General features: G+C 48.9%; 1 protein-coding gene across 3 annotated transcripts in view; it reads left to right on the forward strand.

The window, feature by feature from the left end:
• Window positions 1–19,275, forward strand: part of LRSAM1 (leucine rich repeat and sterile alpha motif containing 1) — a 44,605-nt gene that overhangs the window by 3,239 nt on the left and 22,091 nt on the right. For all 3 annotated transcript variants that reach the window (XM_024762703.1, XM_024762705.1, XM_024762704.1), the window contains exons 5-13: window positions 37–81; window positions 1,499–1,576; window positions 2,729–2,797; window positions 4,561–4,645; window positions 5,631–5,752; window positions 8,975–9,065; window positions 14,232–14,362; window positions 18,556–18,585; window positions 19,004–19,126. In XM_024762703.1, coding sequence (XP_024618471.1) covers window positions 37–81; window positions 1,499–1,576; window positions 2,729–2,797; window positions 4,561–4,645; window positions 5,631–5,752; window positions 8,975–9,065; window positions 14,232–14,362; window positions 18,556–18,585; window positions 19,004–19,126 — 774 coding nt within the window. The remainder of the gene's footprint in view (window positions 1–36; window positions 82–1,498; window positions 1,577–2,728; window positions 2,798–4,560; window positions 4,646–5,630; window positions 5,753–8,974; window positions 9,066–14,231; window positions 14,363–18,555; window positions 18,586–19,003; window positions 19,127–19,275) is intronic.

The following is a 19,275-nucleotide window of genomic DNA, read 5'->3' on the forward strand; positions in this document are numbered from 1 at the left end:
GAGGAGAGGCACTAATCCTTCTTTATCTTATCTTAGATTCCATTTGGGGCTTTTGCAACATGCAAAGTTCTGCAGAAGAAGGTGAGACAGATCTTCATTTTCAGAGAATTATTTATTGCTTGTTTGCTTGTTTGAAATCAGGTGGGAATTCTAGGAGTTGTCTTCCTTGCACAGACATCCCCCTTCTCTCTGAATCGCACCCTTTCAGTCTGCAGCAGGTGTGTTCACAGGAGAGCAGGCTTTGGCATCAGGCAGCTCTGGCTTTGCAGTCCTGGCTTTGCCCCTCCTGAATTGGGCAACTTCCTTGGGCTCTTACATCTCAGTTTCTTCATCTGAGAAGACATCTGCAATGAAGACATTCGTAGTACTACTCTCGCAGAGCTTTTATTAGAATTACAAGTGAGGTATGTAGGCAGGTAGAAAGAGAGACAAATGCCCCAAGTATAATGCCTGCCACATAGTAGACACTGAGTAACCATATTGTTATTAATAATAAAAACTATGGGACTTCCCTGGTGGCGCAGTGGTTAAGAATCCACCTGCCAATGCAGGGGACACGGGTTCAGGCCCTGGTCCGGGAAGATCCCACATGCCGCGGAGCACCTAAGCCCGTGCACCACAACTACTGCGCCTGCGCTCTAGAGCCCGAGAGCCATAACTACTGAGTCCGCGAGCCACAACTACTGAAGCCCACGTGCCTAGAGCCCATGCTCTGTAGCAAGAGAAGCCACCGCAATGAGAAGCCTACGCACCGCAACGAAGAGTAGCCCCCGCTTGACACAACTAGAGAAAGCCCACGTGTAGCAACGAAGACCCAATGCGGCCAAAAATAAATAAGTAAATAAACGTATTTATTTATTTATTTGAATAATAAAAATAAAAACTACACTCACTTCATTCTGGTCACCCAGGGGAGATTAAGAGTGGAATGAATGATTTTTCAGAAAGGCATTGCAGACTTGAATGCAGATAGGTAAGGGTATTCTAAATGAAGTACCTAAATGAAGGTAGGTAAAATGTGTTCCATACCAACAGAGCAGTGAGCTCCTCGACACTGGCAGTATCCACGCAGGGGTTGCCGCCTAACAAAAACAGCAATAGATGACTCGGACTGGACCACGTGCCAGCCCGGGGCTAAGTGGTGTTTGTCTGTTAGCTTGTTAACCATCAATGGCAGCCCTCAGACAGGAATTTATTATTCTCTGTTTTCCACAAGAAGGTACTGAAGCTGAGGGAGGTTAAGATCAGGTCAGCTGCGCGGGGATCCCTTCTCAGGATGGAAGGTAGAATTAGACCTCTAAGGTCCCTTTCACCCTGGAAACTCCAGATTTTAAGGTCATCTGGTTCCACATTTGGAGACATCCCTTGTGACATCTGCAAGAGCAGAGAACCGGGCAGGGCGGGGCCGCTGGCAGCCTGAGCTGAGCTGCCCCACCTCCAGCCTTCCCCCACTGCTGCTCTTCTTCAGCCTAACATGTCAAAAATCTTTTCCACACAGGTGTTGATCGTCCACACGAATCACCTCACTTCCCTGCTTCCTAAATCCTGCAGCCTCCTGAGTCTCGCCACCATCAAGGTACTGGGGCCCTTCTCCCAGGCATCAGGGACTCTGCGTGGTGTTCCAGGTGGTAGCCAGCATCCCCGCTCCCTTCACGCGTCCTCTGTCAGAGTTTATGCCAGACATGCCTAGTGTCACGGTGACTCTGGGGTTTAGTCAGCATGGTTTATCGGACACCTTGTCTGTGCTTTGTGTGGGGTGCACTTGCAAAGAGAAGCAGCCCCAGGCCCTGCCCTTAGGGAGCTAGGTGGAAAGGCAAACCATAAGCTCATAGCAAGTGAGCTGGCAGAGAGCAGGGAGACCAGTGGGCCCAAACAGGAAGGAATAGGAGGGACGCCAGGTGTTGTGTGGTCAGTGCGTGAAAGCTTGGTGAGCTGGGGCACCTCCCTCCTGACCGTCAGCTTCCGCAGGACAAGGACTGGGATATAGCCACAGTATATGTGAGGTGAGCCCCCAGGGTGGTTCCACAGGAGCATAAGCTGTGGCAGTGGGTATACACACTGGGAAAAGATTGGCAGCATAGGCATCGAAGTGGTTTTTATGGCTCTTGATGGTGTGCAGGGATTAGGGGTCGTTTTTACTTCTCTTCATTTTTCTGGTCCAACGTGCATTATTTTTATAATCAGGAAAAAGATAACATTAAAAAACGTTTATGTTTATGTATATATTTCATATATATGCATTTTATAGTACGTATGTGCTCACACACACACATATATATATATATCCTATTTTTTGCTCATTTTCATTGTTAAAAACATTAGGGAATACAGTTAAGCATAAGGAAAAACATACAGTTTCACACTCTAGGGAACTACTATCAATATTTTATTGCATATTTGGTAGTATTTTACTATGCAAATATGTATTTATACCATGAGGTGTTTTTAACGTGAATATCTATGCATACTCTTTCATAGCTAGCTTTTTTCACTCAACGGTAAAAATAAACATTTGATAAATAAGAGAATGAAGTGGTATGATACTTTTAGAAAGGAAATGAGATGGAATGATCGTTTAGTTGGGGAGGAAGGGTCGGTGCTCCTGCTTTCAACACCAGAGGCGTGGGGCACCCCTGCCCAAGCTCACCCTTGTCTCTCCGGAGCCTGAAATCAGAGGGCCTTTCTCAGCTGGTGACTTCTAGGTGTTAAACTTGTTCCCCTTCCGCAGGTTCTGGATCTTCATGATAATCAGCTGACAGCCCTTCCTGATGATATAGGGCAGCTGACGGCCCTCCAGGTATGGCTTCAGGAAACAGAAAACCCACCTCTGACCACCTAAGTAAGAAATGGCAGCCACACAGACCTGGAATGTTCTGGTCGCGCTCTTTCTAGCCAGGGCCGCACTTGGTGCCACCGGCTCCTCCCCCTTTGCTCTTGAGATGCCCAGTGATGGCGTCAACATAGCGGTCTGGGCTGTGGGCATCTCTCCACCATATATTTGGCATGTGCTTTTGGGATTTCATCGTGAGCTTCCGCAACTTGAAAAGAGCGCCCGGAGAGTCTACCTTTTCCTGATGATGAGTTCAGCACTCTGACTCACCGCCTCACTTCTGCTCCTTGTCAGCGGCAGCCCCTGCATTTACGGAGCGTTCCCTGCATGCCAGCACCAAGCTAAGCGTTGCGCTTGCGCTGTCGGCTGATTGATTCTTCACAGCCTCTCTGCGAGGCAGGTGTTAGCATCATCCCCGGTTCACAGAGGAAGCCGCGCCGTCCTTCACACTTAGATTAAAATCCCTTCTCTTCACTGTGCCCCATCAGACCCTGTACGCTGGACCCTCCTGTCTTCCCAGCCTCCTTTCCTTCTCTCTCCCCTCCACTGTCTGCACTCAACTCCTAAAACCCTCCGGCCCTCTGCGCCCCACCCCCGGCAGGGCGTCTCCACAAGCCTCTTCCTTCTGCCCGAGTAGCTCTTCCTCTGTCTCAACCCAAATGTCCCTGTGAATCCTCCCCGACCCCTGCATCTAGGTGGATCCATCTTGTTCGCCTGTCTCAGCCCGCGTATTTCCCTGAGAGCACTGATTGCAGTCTGTAATTACTAGTTATGCTCAGCTGGCTCCCCTCCTGAACTGTCATCTCTGTGCGGGCAGCATCCTCACCTAGCGCACTGCCTCCCACGTGGAGGAAACTCAAGATGACTTGAATGAACTACCCTGCGAGGTGGGTGCTGTAATCACATTTACAGAAGAGAGAACGGGTCCAGAGGGATGACTGTACCTTGCCCAGGGTCACATGGAGAATGTGTGGCTCAATAGTAGTTACTGCCCCCACTGAGAGATCCACAATGAATACCAGGGTGTAGGATCTTTGGGGAATTGTTTATATATTTTTGTAGAATTGCTTCATTCACTGTTTTGTAACCTTTGGATACCTGATAATAACTCGTAACCATCCTTTGGTTCATCAGATATTCATCTGCCACATTATTTTTAACGTGCTTCCCTTTCCATCATATCTATTTTTAATGGCTTCCTCGTGTGTCATCCTGTCAGCCTCGTTCATCTCATGATACCACATCCTGGAGGGAGTGTGGCCTTCGGGATCCAGCGAGCCCAGGTTTCAATCCTGGCACCACCAGCTGCCGTCCTTGAAGCCTTGGCCAGATCCCATTGCCTTTATGCAGCTCAGCTTCCTTCTGCTAACACTGGGATAACTAGGCCTCAACACACGCTGCCTCACCTGGATCCCTGAATCTGCTCGTCCCCTTCTTCCTCCCGCCCTGATTGTGGGACCATTGTTGGCTATTTTGTGGTCAATATAAATGATACAACCTCAGCAAGAACTAGGTTCAAAGTCTGGCTTTGCCCTCCTGGACACATGACTTTACCGCTCTGAGCCTCAGTTTTCCCATCTCTCAAATGTGATCATAACAATCTTTATCTTCCTCACAGGGCTGTCAGGAGATAAAGAGGTGTGTGTGGTGCCCAGATGATGCCTGGTCTGAAGCAGGGTAGACACTGTTGTCTGTGTGTGCGCGTTCTCACGCCATTTCCCCTTTTTAAGGTCTTGAATGTGGAAAGGAATCAACTGACGTATCTCCCGCGTTCCATTGGGAACCTGATCCAGCTCCAGACCCTCAACGTGAAAGGTAAGGGCCAGGAAGCCCTGTCCGTGTGACCCTTGGTCAGCTCTGGGCTGACCCAACCGGCATCCACAGGGTGCTCCTCCTGAGAACCATTGAGCACGAGGGCAGCCAGCCCCCAGGTGTCACTCTAAACTGTCTGACTTCCTGTCTAGTCCATCTGTCTTCATGGTAACCAGAGACAGGGCATCTGGAGGGTTCCTGTGACTCCTCCGAGCCAGGGCCTCACAGGGAGGAGGGCAGACGATGTTGACAGCTAGGCCCCCGAGGCTCAGTCACTGGTGTTTAGAATGTGGTGGACTGACCGGGCGAGAGTGATTCTGAATAGCGCTTCCCGCCACTGAAGAGCACCTCCAGATTCAGCGGTGCCATGAGCCTCATGACAAGTCCCTGAGGTAGGGAGAGGAAGGAGATCTTACGCCCAATTTACACATGAGGAAAACGAAGCTCAGAGAGCAGTGACTTGCTCCAGACCACCCAGTGCAATAGTGACACAGCCGAGATTCTAATGTGTGCCTCCCCCAACTCTTTCATTTCTTTTTGGCCTTAAGCACTTCCTGTACAGAATGCCCCAGTTTACCTGTTTGTAACATATAATGATAAAAATAACGGTACCCAGCTTACTAATCACTTACTATGTGATAGGCACTGTGCCGAGCACCTCATATGCATAATCGCATCGAACCCCTCAATGTTCCTGTGAGGCCAAATAGTAGTATCATCGCATTTTACAGATGAGGAAACTGTGGTCCAGGGAGGTCGTCAGTTTTCCAAAGTCACTCAGCTAATAAAGTGGTGGAATGGGAACTTGAACCCAGGTCACTGAAACTCCACTGCCATGTTTTTCCTTATGGAGCCTCAGGTTCCAGGCCCTGGCACATGCCCCAGGCTCAGAGGGGGGCACCCTCCTCCCTGGGTCCTCACGGGAGTCAGGCAGGAAGATGGTGAAGGGGTTTTGGGGTGCTGAGCTGTGCCATTGGGATCCCTCCAGACAACAGGCTGAAGGAGCTTCCAGACACCTTGGGGGAGCTTCGGAGCCTGCGTACTCTCGACATCAGTGAAAGCGAGATTCAGAGGTTGCCGCAGATGCTGGCACACGTTCGAACCCTGGAGGTAGGTGGGGAGATGTTCTCACCTGGGGTCCTACCTGGCCTTCCCACCACTCCCTTGCCACATCCCTGGAGGCCAGCCCTGGTCACAGGGTGCTGGGGTCACGTAGGTCTCAACGTCCTCAGGGCCTCACAGAGCCTGAAGTGTGAACCGTTGTAATTATGTGACTTTTGCTGCCGTGACGGAGGCAGGAAACAGATTTCTGGAGTGAAGAGACGTGACGGAGGCAGGGAACAGATTTCTGGAGTGAAGAGACGTGACGGAGGCAGGGAACAGATTTCTGGAGTGAAGAGACGTGACGGAGGCAGGGAACAGATTTCTGGAGTGAAGAGACGTGACGGAGGCAGGGAACAGATTTCTGGAGTGAAGAGACGTGACGGAGGCAGGGAACAGATTTCTGGAGTGAAGAGACGTGACGGAGGCAGGGAACAGATTTCTGGAGTGAAGAGACGTGACGGAGGCAGGGAACAGATTTCTGGAGTGAAGAGACGTGACGGAGGCAGGGAACAGATTTCTGGAGTGAAGAGACGTGACGGAGGCAGGGAACAGATTTCTGGAGTGAAGAGACGTGACGGAGGCAGGGAACAGATTTCTGGAGTGAAGAGACGTGACGGAGGCAGGGAACAGATTTCTGGAGTGAAGAGACGTGACGGAGGCAGGGAACAGATTTCTGGAGTGAAGAGACGTGACGGAGGCAGGGAACAGATTTCTGGAGTGAAGAGACGTGACGGAGGCAGGGAACAGATTTCTGGAGTGAAGAGACGTGACGGAGGCAGGGAACAGATTTCTGGAGTGAAGAGACGTGACGGAGGCAGGGAACAGATTTCTGGAGTGAAGAGACGTGACGGAGGCAGGGAACAGATTTCTGGAGTGAAGAGACGTGACGGAGGCAGGGAACAGATTTCTGGAGTGAAGAGACGTGACGGAGGCAGGGAACAGATTTCTGGAGTGAAGAGACGTGACGGAGGCAGGGAACAGATTTCTGGAGTGAAGAGACGTGACGGAGGCAGGGAACAGATTTCTGGAGTGAAGAGACGTGACGGAGGCAGGGAACAGATTTCTGGAGTGAAGAGACGTGACGGAGGCAGGGAACAGATTTCTGGAGTGAAGAGACGTGACGGAGGCAGGGAACAGATTTCTGGAGTGAAGAGACGTGACGGAGGCAGGGAACAGATTTCTGGAGTGAAGAGACGTGACGGAGGCAGGGAACAGATTTCTGGAGTGAAGAGACGTGACGGAGGCAGGGAACAGATTTCTGGAGTGAAGAGACGTGACGGAGGCAGGGAACAGATTTCTGGAGTGAAGAGACGTGACGGAGGCAGGGAACAGATTTCTGGAGTGAAGAGACGTGACGGAGGCAGGGAACAGATTTCTGGAGTGAAGAGACGTGACGGAGGCAGGGAACAGATTTCTGGAGTGAAGAGACGTGACGGAGGCAGGGAACAGATTTCTGGAGTGAAGAGACGTGACGGAGGCAGGGAACAGATTTCTGGAGTGAAGAGACGTGACGGAGGCAGGGAACAGATTTCTGGAGTGAAGAGACGTGACGGAGGCAGGGAACAGATTTCTGGAGTGAAGAGACGTGACGGAGGCAGGGAACAGATTTCTGGAGTGAAGAGACGTGACGGAGGCAGGGAACAGATTTCTGGAGTGAAGAGACGTGACGGAGGCAGGGAACAGATTTCTGGAGTGAAGAGACGTGACGGAGGCAGGGAACAGATTTCTGGAGTGAAGAGACGTGACGGAGGCAGGGAACAGATTTCTGGAGTGAAGAGACGTGACGGAGGCAGGGAACAGATTTCTGGAGTGAAGAGACGTGACGGAGGCAGGGAACAGATTTCTGGAGTGAAGAGACGTGACGGAGGCAGGGAACAGATTTCTGGAGTGAAGAGACGTGACGGAGGCAGGGAACAGATTTCTGGAGTGAAGAGACGTGACGGAGGCAGGGAACAGATTTCTGGAGTGAAGAGACGTGACGGAGGCAGGGAACAGATTTCTGGAGTGAAGAGACGTGACGGAGGCAGGGAACAGATTTCTGGAGTGAAGAGACGTGACGGAGGCAGGGAACAGATTTCTGGAGTGAAGAGACGTGACGGAGGCAGGGAACAGATTTCTGGAGTGAAGAGACGTGACGGAGGCAGGGAACAGATTTCTGGAGTGAAGAGACGTGACGGAGGCAGGGAACAGATTTCTGGAGTGAAGAGACGTGACGGAGGCAGGGAACAGATTTCTGGAGTGAAGAGACGTGACGGAGGCAGGGAACAGATTTCTGGAGTGAAGAGACGTGACGGAGGCAGGGAACAGATTTCTGGAGTGAAGAGACGTGACGGAGGCAGGGAACAGATTTCTGGAGTGAAGAGACGTGACGGAGGCAGGGAACAGATTTCTGGAGTGAAGAGACGTGACGGAGGCAGGAAACAGATTTCTGGAGTGAAGAGATGTGATGGAGGCAGGAAACAGATTTCTGGAGTGAAGAGACGTGACGGAGGCAGGAAACAGATTTCTGGAGTGAAGAGACAATGCCAAGTCCTGGTGGGGTTAATTAACATTCTATGAAACACATGGTATTTGAGCCAGACCTTGAAAGAGGAGAAAGCTTTGGAGAAGTAGACACAGGTAACGGGAGCATTCCAGGTGGAGGAAACAGTTCGGGAAAAGGCAGGAGGTAGGAAAGCCCAGGACACGTTAAGGGAAGAGTGGGGAAGCTGATGTGGTTGGAAGTTGCTGTGCCTGGAGGGTCCAGGGCATAAAGAGCCCGGGCGTCGTCAGGGAGGGAGTGGCCTCAGCTTGGAGCTGCAGAAACTGAGATTCATCAGAGCAGGGGTAGTGGGCAGGGGAAGGTGAGCACCGGGCACACTGTGTTAGTCTCCCAGGGCCACCCTAACGAAGCACCCCAGGCTGGGGAGCTTAAATAATAGACTTTTCTTCTCTCACGTTCCTGGAGGTTGGAAGTCCAAGATCAAGGCCTCGGCAGGGTTGGTTTCTTCTGAGGCCTCTCTCCTTGGCTTGTGGACGGCTGTCTTCTCCCTGTGTCCTCACATCATCCTCCCTCAGTATGTGTCTGTGTCCTAATTTCATCTTTTAAGGACACCAGTTGATACTGGATTAGGGCCCAGACAGATGATTTTGTTTCAAACTTGATTACCTCTTTAAAGACCTTACATCTTGATCGCGTTGAGCAGTGAAGTGAATGACATATAAAGAGGGGTCCCCTTGTGTCTGCAGACTCTGAGCCTGGACGCGTCATCCATGGTCTACCCCCCACAGGAGGTGTGCGGCGCCGGCACCGAGGCCATTCAGCAGTTCCTCTGCAAAGGTAAAGCCAGGCAGCCTGCCTCCTTCACTCAGTGAGCACCAGATGTGACCCCTGGGACTGCTCTGCGCCAACCAGGTGGCTGGGGGAGGCCACGGTCCCTGCCTGCTCAGAGCTCCCCAGATCTGGCAGGAGAAACAGGCAAAGCAGATCGTCACACAAGGAAGTACGATTACCGATTGTGGCTACAAGAGAGTAGAATCGGGCATCTGGTTTAGGCTGGACCCTCAGGGAAGGTCTTTCCAAGAAAGTGGCTCGACTGAAACCTGGGGGATGATTAGAAAAGAGAGAAGGTTGTTCCTGGCAGAAGGAGGTGCATGTTGAAGGGCCTGGAGGGGCGGGGCAATGGGAAGCATGATGGAGAGAAGGCCAAGTGGCTGGGTACAAAAGTAGAGGCGAGAGGAACAGACGAGGCTGGAGAGGGTACCCGGCCGGTATCAAACAGGAGAGGGATTCGATCAGATTTGCTTTTTACAAAGACCACTCCAGCTGCAGTAAAGAGGAGGGATTGGAGGAAGCAAGGACGGGGACCAGTTAGGAAGTCATTGGGGTCGTCCAGGAGAGAGGCCACCATGGGTTGGACTTGGAGGAGTGGCTAGAACCCAGGGCCACCCCTGGACTGGGTGCCAGGAGGGGAAAGCAGTACACCCAGTTACCTCCTGTCAGCCTGGATGTTCTTAATTAGGGGCTTTTGTCCACCTGTGGAAATTTTAGAACATGGCCAAGACTTGCATACATATGGTCATCTGATTTACGACAGAGGTGCCATTGCAAAGCAATGAGAAAGAAAAGCAAAGGTCTTTTCAATGAACAATTCTGAATCAATTGGATATTCATGTGGGGAAAAAAAAGAACATTAACCTAACCTCTTCCTTAGACAGGCAGCACTAACCATAAAAGACTGATAGATTAGATTTCATTAAATCAAAAACTTCTCCTCTTCAAAAAACACCATATGGGGAAAGAAAAGGCAAGCCATAAAGTTGAAGTTTATATCTGCAATGCATACATATCCAACAAAGGACTTACTCCTAGGAGATAAAAAGAACTCCTACAGATCAATAAGGAAAAGCTGTTGTCAAAAGACTTGAATCGGAATTTTATAGAAGAGAATATCCAGAGGGCCAATAGTATCTGAAAAAAGTGCTCAACATCGTTTTAGTCAATTTAAAAAATGCAAATTAACCCAGAGATGCAAGGATTCTTCAGTATACTCAGATCAATCAATGTGATACACCACATTAACAAATTAAGGAATAAAAACCAACAAACAAATTGGACTTAATTAAAAGCTTTTGCACAGCAAAGGAAACCATAAACAAGACAAAAAGACAACCCTCAGAATGGGAGAAAATATTTGCCAATGAAACAACAGACAAAGGATTAATCTCCAAAATATACAAACAGCTTGTGGAGCTCCATATCAAGAAAGCAAACAATCCAGTTAAAAAATGGGCAGAACAAGAGGGAGGGGATATGGGGATGTATGTATACGTATAGTTGATTCACTTTGTTATACAGCAGAAACTAACACACCACTGTAAAGCAATTATACTCCAATAAAGATGTTAAAAAAAAAATGGGTGGAAGACCTAAATAGACATTTCACCAAGGAAGACATACAGATGGCCAAGAGGCACATGAAAAGATGCTCAGCATCACTAATTGTTAGAGAAATGCAAGTCAAAACTGCAATGAGGTATCACCTCATGCCGGTCAGAATGGCCATTATCAAAAAAGCTAGAATCAATAAATGCTGGAAAGGATGTGGTGAAAAGGGAACCCTCCTACACTGTTGGTGGGAATGTAAACTGATACAACCACTATGGAAAACAGTATGGAGTTTCCTTAAAAATCTAAAAGTAGAACTACCATACGACCCAGCAATCCCACTACTGGGCATATACCCTGAGAAAACCATAATTCAAAAAGAGACATGAAGGCTTCCCTGGCGGTGCAGTGGTTAAGAGTCTGCCTGCCGATGCAGGAGCCAAGGGTTCGTGCCCCGGTCCAGGAAGATCCCACATGCCGTGGAGTGGCTAGGCCCGTGAGCCATGGCTGCTGAGCCTGCGCATCTCCATAATGGGAGAGGCCACAACAGTGAGAGGCCCGCATAACTAAATGTCCATCAACAGATGAATGGATAAGGAAGATGTGGCACATATCTACAATGGAATATTTCTCAGACATAAAAAGAAACAAAATTGAGTTATTTGTAGTGAGGTGGATGGAGTAGAGTCTGTCATACAGCGTGAAGTAAGTCAGAAAGAGAAAAACAAATACCGTATGCTAACGCATATATATGGAATAAAAAAAAAAAAATGGTACTGATGAACCTAGTTGTTGCAGGGCAGGAATAAAGAGGTAGACATAGAAAATGGACTTGATGACATGGGGTGGGAGGGTGAAGCTGGGAAAAAGTGAGAGTAGCATCGACATATATACACTACCGAATGTAAACTAGTTGGCTGGTGGGAAGCAGCAGCATAGCACAGGGAGATCGGCTTGGTGCTTTGTGATGGCCTAGAGGGGTGGGATCGGAAGGATGGGAAGGAGGCTCAAGAGGGAGGGGATATGGGGACATGTGTATGCATATGGCTGATTCACTTTGTTGTAAAACAGAAACTAACACAGTACTGTGAAGCAATTACACTCCAATAAAGATCTATTTTTAAAAATGCAAATTAAGACTGCAAAGAAGGACTTCCCTGGTGGTACAGTGGTTAAGAACCCACCTGCCGAAGCAGGGGACAGGGGTTCGAGCCCTGGTCCGGGAAGATCCCACATGCCATGGAGCAACTAAGCCCGTGCACCACAACTACAGAGCCCAGACGCCACAGCTACTAAAGCCCCTGTGCCTAGAACCCATGCTCCGCAACAAGAGAAGCCACTGCAATGAGAAGCCCACGTACCACAACAAAGAGTAGCCCCCACTCACCGCAACGAGAGAAAGCCCACATGCAGCAATGAAGACCCAATGCAGCCAAAAATAAATAAATAAATATTTTTTAAAAAGACTGCAAAGAAATACTTAAGCCCTAAGACACCTGCTAACATGGCCAGAGTTAATCTGTCAATACCAAGAATTGGGAAGATGCGGAGCAGCTGGAGCTTCCATGCTCTGCCGGTGGGAGCATGAACCCGAAAAGACTTCAGAAAGTTATTGTCAGTATCTACTCAAGCTGAACCTTCAAATACCCTGTGACCCGTTGGCTCCACACCTCTGTAGGTGCCCGAGAAATGTGTGTGAACAAATGCCCAAAGCTACGTCTGGAAACACTCATAGCAGGACTATTCGTAACGTAGCAGAGTGGTAAGCTGTTTTATACTCACAAATGAGCACCACACAGCAACCAGAAAGAACAAGCTGCAGCTGTGGGCAACAAGCTGGCTGCGCTCACGGACACACGGGGAGTGAGAGACGCCAGACGCAAAGGAACGTGCACTTTTATCAGCACCTGAGCTCTGAACCAACCCTGATTCCTGCTTCTGCGAGTGTGTTCACTTTTAAACATTCATCAAGCTGTTCATGAAGATGTTGTGTTCTTTTCCGTGTGTATGTTATACTGCAGTTAAAAAGCAAAGAGAAGTTACACATGCATCCCACTACAGCTAATCAGGCCACGTATCTACCAAAGTAATCTTTGAGCAGCAGGTGATTGTAATGGGTACCCCGGCCAATGGTCGAGCTAGACCAAACCATTTATTTTAAAAGATTTTAAAGTTACGCAATAGTAGGTGTACAAAAGACGTAAGGAATAAAGCAGTGAACATATGTATACCTACTATACAGTTTAAAAAATAACCCGGGGACTTCCCTGGCGGTCCAGTGGTTAGGACTTGGCTCTTTCACTGCTGGGGCCTGGGTTCATTCCCTGCTCGGGGAACCAAGATCCCACAAGCCAAGCAGTGCAACCGAAAAAAAAAAATCCTTCAACTTATTTAAACTGTGTAGCAGGTATATGTATGTACGTAAAATTGTTGGTTTCACTCTTTTAAAAACATAAAAGAAAAAACCCCACAGAAGATGTCATACTAGGTGATTCTATGCCCTGCTTTTTTCACTCAAGAATAGGTCTTGGGCCTTTTCCCATCCCAGAATGTGTGGATCTGCCTTGTTGTAAACTGCTGTAGAGTATTTCACATGGCGGAGCCCCATCACTTATGTATGGAAGTTATTTCGAGTTTTCCCCTGGAATGAATGTTTTACCCCACACCTCCCTGGCAAGCAATAGTAGGGTTGGTAGGTGAAGGCGGGACAAGGGTACCTGGGAAGGTACCCTAGGGCCCTGCTGCGTTACAATCACAACTCTGTTTGCCTCTGAAGAGGTTACATCAGTTTACATTCCATGAGGAGTATCCCAGACGACTCTTCTTCCCCACAACCTGGCTAATGCTTGGTGAGATCTTTAAAAGTCTTCTAATCTGATGGGTAAACAAGAGAGCCTATTACTATTTTAATGTAATTTCCTTGATTATTTGAATTTTTTTTCATATGTCTACTGCCCATTTTTTGTATTTCTTGTGAATTGCCTATTTATATCCTTTGGTAGGGGAAAAAAGGTGACTTTGACTACATTAAAATCTAAACAACTTTACCTCAAAAGGATACTATCATCAAAGTTAAAAAGACAAGTTACCAACTGGAAGAAGATAGTTGCAACATATATTATAGACCCAAGGTTATTAACTACAGTATGTAAAGAGCACCTACAAATCAGCAGGATTTAGGCAGAATGGGCAAAGATTATGAATCCTTTCAGATGATGCAGGAGGACACTACACAGGGCCAGAGAAGGCAAGCATCTTGCCCATACATGAGAAATTGTGGGTGAAGCTGGGTCTCGGACCCAGGCTTCTTTATTGAGTTCAGGCTTTTTCCATCACCTCATTCTCACTTGGATGGTAAAGAGGCAGGTGGGGGGAGGGGCGGTATTTATTCACTCAGCTGATGCTTATTGAGCTCTTGCCACATTTAAGGCCCAAGTGTTAGGCCCGTGAGCAGCATTGGAGGGCTCAGCGTCTAGCAGAGAGGTGCAGTGGACTGAGGTAGGAGTGGGACAGGATGCTGGCAGGGGTCGGGTGGTGGGTGAGAGCGGCAGGAGTGGACTGTCCTGGGTTCCGAGGTTGTCTCCTCCCTCCTGGTCATCTGGTGTCCGTCTCTTGCAGCGTCCGGGCTGGAATACTACCCCCCTTCTCAGTACCTGCTGCCAGTCCTGGAGCAAGATGGAGCCGAGAACTCCCGGGACAGCCCCAGTGGGCCCACGGACAGGTTCTCTAGCGAGGAAGTAGACTGGCAGGTAAGGCGCACCTAAGTGCTGGCGTGTGGCGTTGGGGCAAGGAGTACGCAGCCCCTCTGGGCACAGGGGAGATGTTCAGAGCATCAGCCCCCAGAGTCTTCTATCAAATTAGAACTCACCTCCCTTCAAGCCCGTGTGCTTAGAAGCTTTTACAAGGCTTCCTAGGTGGCCTCAGCCCACTAGCTCACCAGCGACAGCCTTGCTGTGCTCCTCTCTGTCCCTGAACGCTTCGGGGCCGTGGAACCCCTCTGCTGGAATTCTCCCCACTCACTTTCTCCCAATAACTCAGTCTCCTCCTTCAGTTCCTAGTTGAAACCTCACGTCCTCTGAGTAAGCCTTCCCTGACACAGCAGCCCAGTTCAGGTCTGTGCATGTTCTCAGAATGCCCCGTGCATTTTCTTGGGGGCATGTGTTGCTGAACTCAGGTTCAGCTGCTCGTTGTTCAGGAATCCAATACTGAGAGACAGGCATTGGGTAAAAGGAAAGATAGCTGTATTGGGGAAGCTGGCAATCCTGGGAAGACGGTGGATTCGTGTCCCAAGGAACCAACTCTCTACTGTCGGGGCAAGAGCTTTTAAAGGGGAGTTTCAGGGGTATATAGGCAGAAGGAGGGGGCTAAGTGCAGAACAGCATTGTCAGCTCTGACAGTCATCTTTCTTTTTTTTTTTTTTTTGCCGTACGCGGGCCTCTCACCGTTGCGGCCTCTCCCGTTGCGGAGCACGGGCTCCGGACGCGCAGGCTCAGCGGCCATGGCTCACGGGCCCAGCCGCTCTGCGGCATGTGGGATCCTCCCAGACCGGGGGGGCACGAACCTGCGTCCCCTGCATCAGCAGGCGGACTCTCAACCACTGCGCCACCAGGGAAGCCCCTGATAGTCATCTTGAAGTTGGTTAGGTGGTGACCTGAACCGCATCAAAGAGATTGTTTTAGGTACAGTTAATCTTTAACTCCAGGGTCAGTTTGTTTCCATTTCCTTGAGATTAATTCTTGGAATTGTGTGAGATGGAGCAGTTTGTCATGGCTACAGTCTGGTCATCATGTAGTTAATTTCTTCCACCTGTGGCGGTTTCAGTATCTGCAAAACAGCTCAAAGGCCGTGGCTCAGAATGTTATCTATCGCCCTTGAGGAGGAGCTAAAGGTCCTTGACTTTGTTTAATGGCTAAACTATTATTTTGCCTTGCTGACTGTTTTCCTTTGCTTCTGTAATTTCTCATTTCTCTGGTTAAGTTTCTTCTTTGGCTAAAGTTTCTCTACAGACAAGTGGCAGGTGGAGGATATTATGGGCCAGGAGGGGCAGAATCTGTCCTAGGAAGGTAGCCTAGGGCCCTGCTACGTTACAATCACAGCTCTAAATTACAAGGAGAATTACATGGAAGAGGATTTGTTTACTGTGTGTCTTCCTGCTGGATGGAGCTTCGGGACAGTGGCCCTCCCGGGTCCCTGGGGGTGAACTAGGTCAGGAATGGAGGAGGAAGCTCAGAAACTGCCTCTGCCCCCCACCTGTCTGCTCCCCCCCTCCACCCCTGGAGGACCACAAACCTGGGCCTCCGATGGCTGGGAAGGGGAGCACCAGCTGTAGCAAGTTTGGCTTCATTACTTCCACTGATTTTTTTTTTGATTATTCTCTGGTTCCCTGGTGCCACCCTCCCCCGTATTCCAGAACTGCTGTGAAGACTTTCATAGGGTTTCGTTTCCTCTGACAGTTCAGTGAGAATTCGAGAGGGAGGAGATTACTGTCCAGGAAAATTGTGTCAATTTATGCTCTCAAAGTATTTACAACATATATTTCTGATGAAGGATTAGCAGACTGAACGTACAAAGAACTCTGGAATCAATATGAAACAGAAAACCATCCTAAGAGAAAAAATAGACCGAAGATATATCAATAGGTACTTTACAGAATAAAATAGTACAAATGATCAATAAGTATGAAAAAATGCCCAGCTTCACTAGTAGTTAGGAACAGGTAAATTAAAACAATGAAATGCCGTTTTCCTCCCCAGATTGGCACAGATTTCACTATGATAATTTCTGTTAGCCAGAGTGTGGGGAAGCAGTGACCCCATAAATTGGTGTTGGGAATGGAAATCAGTCTCCCCACTGTTGACGATAACTTGACAAAATATGTCAACACTTCAGATGGGCACAGCCCACAATCCAAAGTTCCATTTCTCAGTATATACCCCAGAGAAACACTTGCACAAAGAGACACTCAGAGGAATGTTTGTTGCAGCCTTACTTATGGTGGTGAAGTATTGGCCGCCCCCGAGATGTCCATCAGTGGGAAGAGACTGAACTGACATGTCCTATTTGTACGGTGAGAAGGATCTGTTCAGGCTTGGGTCACAGGACAGGTGGACAAGTGAAAAGGACAACTTGAACACAATGAAAATATTCAATAATATATTTCCATTTTTATGTTTTAAAAGGAGGTTCAAATACATAAGAAAACAGATCAGTAATTGCCGGTGACTGGGAATAAGAGGAGGGTTTGATGATAGGGGCACAAGGGAATTTAGGGGGTTATGGGACTGGTCTACATCTTGATGGTAGTGACGATTACGACACTGTATGCAGTTGTCAAAACTCATAGGACTGTACATTTCTTCCAAAGGATGGGTTTTACAGTATGTAAATTATATCTTCATTAAAAAATGTTTATATATATATGCACACATACAAATATATGTATTTTTCCAAAGGCACAAGTTGTACGTAAGTAGCTGCATGGGGTTGGGTCTGATAATGATGTTTATATGGGGGCGGGGAGTGGGGAGCATGGAGGGGGGTTGGGCGGGAATCAGGATTAGGCCCAGGAGTGGTCAATGGGTCCTTCTTATTTTTTTTATTTTTTATAAATTTATTTATTTATTTTGGCTGCGTTGGGTCTTCGTTGCTGCGCGCGGGCTTTCCCTAGTTGACACGAGCGGGGGCTACTCTTCATTGCAGTGTGCGGGCTTCTCATTGCAGGGGCTTCTCTTGTTGTGGAGCACGGGCTCTAGGTGTGTGGGGGCTTCGGTAGCTGTGGCTTGCGGGCTGTAGAGCGCAGGCTCAGTAGTTGTGGCTCACGGGCTTAGTTGCTCCGTGGCCTGTGGGATCTTCCCGGACCAGGACTCGAACCTGTGTCCCCTGCCTTGGCAGGCTGATTCTTAACCACTGCACCACCAGGGAAGTCACAATGGGTACTTTTATATGCATGGGCTTTTTACAAGGAGAATATATTCAGATGTTATTTGTATAATTAAAGATTAACTTAAGATTTTTCCTGTGCTGAGGTAGGAGGAAAATTTTTTATTTCTTTATAGGATGCTGCTTTTACAGTTCAGACAGACACTGATCCTGGTCTCAGAGCCAGATGGCTAAATAGAAGGCCTGCTAAAAAAAAAAAAAAAAAGTGTGCACGTGCTGACGTTTGATTACAAAACTAGTTCACGCTCCTTGTTGTAAATCTAAACAATACAGAAATAGATGAAGTGAATGTCACCCCTCCTACCCTGCAGTCCCACCCACTGGAGGAATCGCCATGAGCTGATTAATGAACCTCCTTTGTAGCTTTTGTCTCAACAACCACAAAGCTCAGACTAGAGCCTTGATGGTGGTGTTTTTACAGGAACCATGCTGCCCACACAGTGAAAGCTGGCAGACATCCTTCTCTAGCTACACCCTCATTCGCCCTATCGTTTGACAGTTGTGTATTCATTGTGTGGATGAACCACGACTTATTGAAGTAATCGCATTTTGATGGACATTTGAGTTACTTTCAGTGCTTTCACTCTTTTGAACAATTCCTCAGGAACTTGAGCACATGCCTCTGGGCATTTGTAAGTGTTTTGGTGGCTGGAGCTGGGTACTTGCAGGTGTGTTGTGCAGACATACAAGGGAATCAGATACCCATTCTTGGTCTCTTTTTCGGAGCACTGTGCCTTCTCAGTGCTGCATCAACAGAACTGCCTTGAAGACCTTCCTACAGTGGGCCAAGCCCAGTGATTCTCAACCCTCGTGTCCACCAAAACCATCTGGAACCCTTTATCGAACAACCATCCCCCTCATCCCACCCACCCCAGCCCTCTGATGCAGTCGTCTGGATGTGCCTGCAAATCTGAGTGGTGTCAGGCTGCCCCGGGGACTCTGTCCAGCGAGAACCGCTGCTGCCCACCTTCTCTTGACCCCACTGTCTTTTTTTTCCTCCCAGAATAGGTTCTCAGACTATGAGAAGAGGAAGGTAAGAAAATGCCTTTTGTCCTCTGTCACTTTTATTCTCATTAAGCATCTCAACTATTATAAAAGATTTGAGGAAACAAGTTCTTCCTGGCTCTAAATTAGAGAGTAAAGTAACTGTTACCCCTTACATACGTTGCCTCACCACAGTCTCACGCAGCCTCGGTGGCTGGGAGGGTGTCTCCACTTGACAGATGAGAAGACTGAGGCTTGGAGAGGTTGAGCCCAACCCCAGGCTCTAAACCACTAGCCCGTGCCAGTGAAGAGACCGTTTTATTACAGTCGGGCCCTGCGGGGGCGAGGTTCAGTGTTCAGACCTGTCGCCTGTACCGTTCAGAGTTGGGGGGTGGATTCCCCCTGCTGTCATGTCCTAACACCCACAGAGCCTGTGCCAATACTCACCAGGATCTACGTTCTTCCAGGAACAAAAGACGCTGGAGAAACTCGAGTTCGAACGGCGCCTGGAACTCGGGCAGCGAGAGCACGCCCAGCTCCTTCAGCAGAGCAACAGCCAGAAGGACGAGATCCTTCAGACGGTCAAGGAGGTTTGTGAGCGGCTAAGTGGAGTCAGGCCCGTCTGCTCCCTCTGCCAGGGGCCTCCTGACTCAGGCTGAGGTCCCTCTGATGTGGGAAGGCGGTGGGAGTGAGCTCTCTCACTTCCCCCTCCAGGACATGGTGGGGGGGGGGGGGGTGG

This window comes from Neophocaena asiaeorientalis, unplaced genomic scaffold, assembly GCF_003031525.2.
Source record: "Neophocaena asiaeorientalis asiaeorientalis breed wild unplaced genomic scaffold, Neophocaena_asiaeorientalis_V1.1 scaffold78, whole genome shotgun sequence".
NCBI classification, from domain to species: domain Eukaryota; kingdom Metazoa; phylum Chordata; class Mammalia; order Artiodactyla; family Phocoenidae; genus Neophocaena; species Neophocaena asiaeorientalis.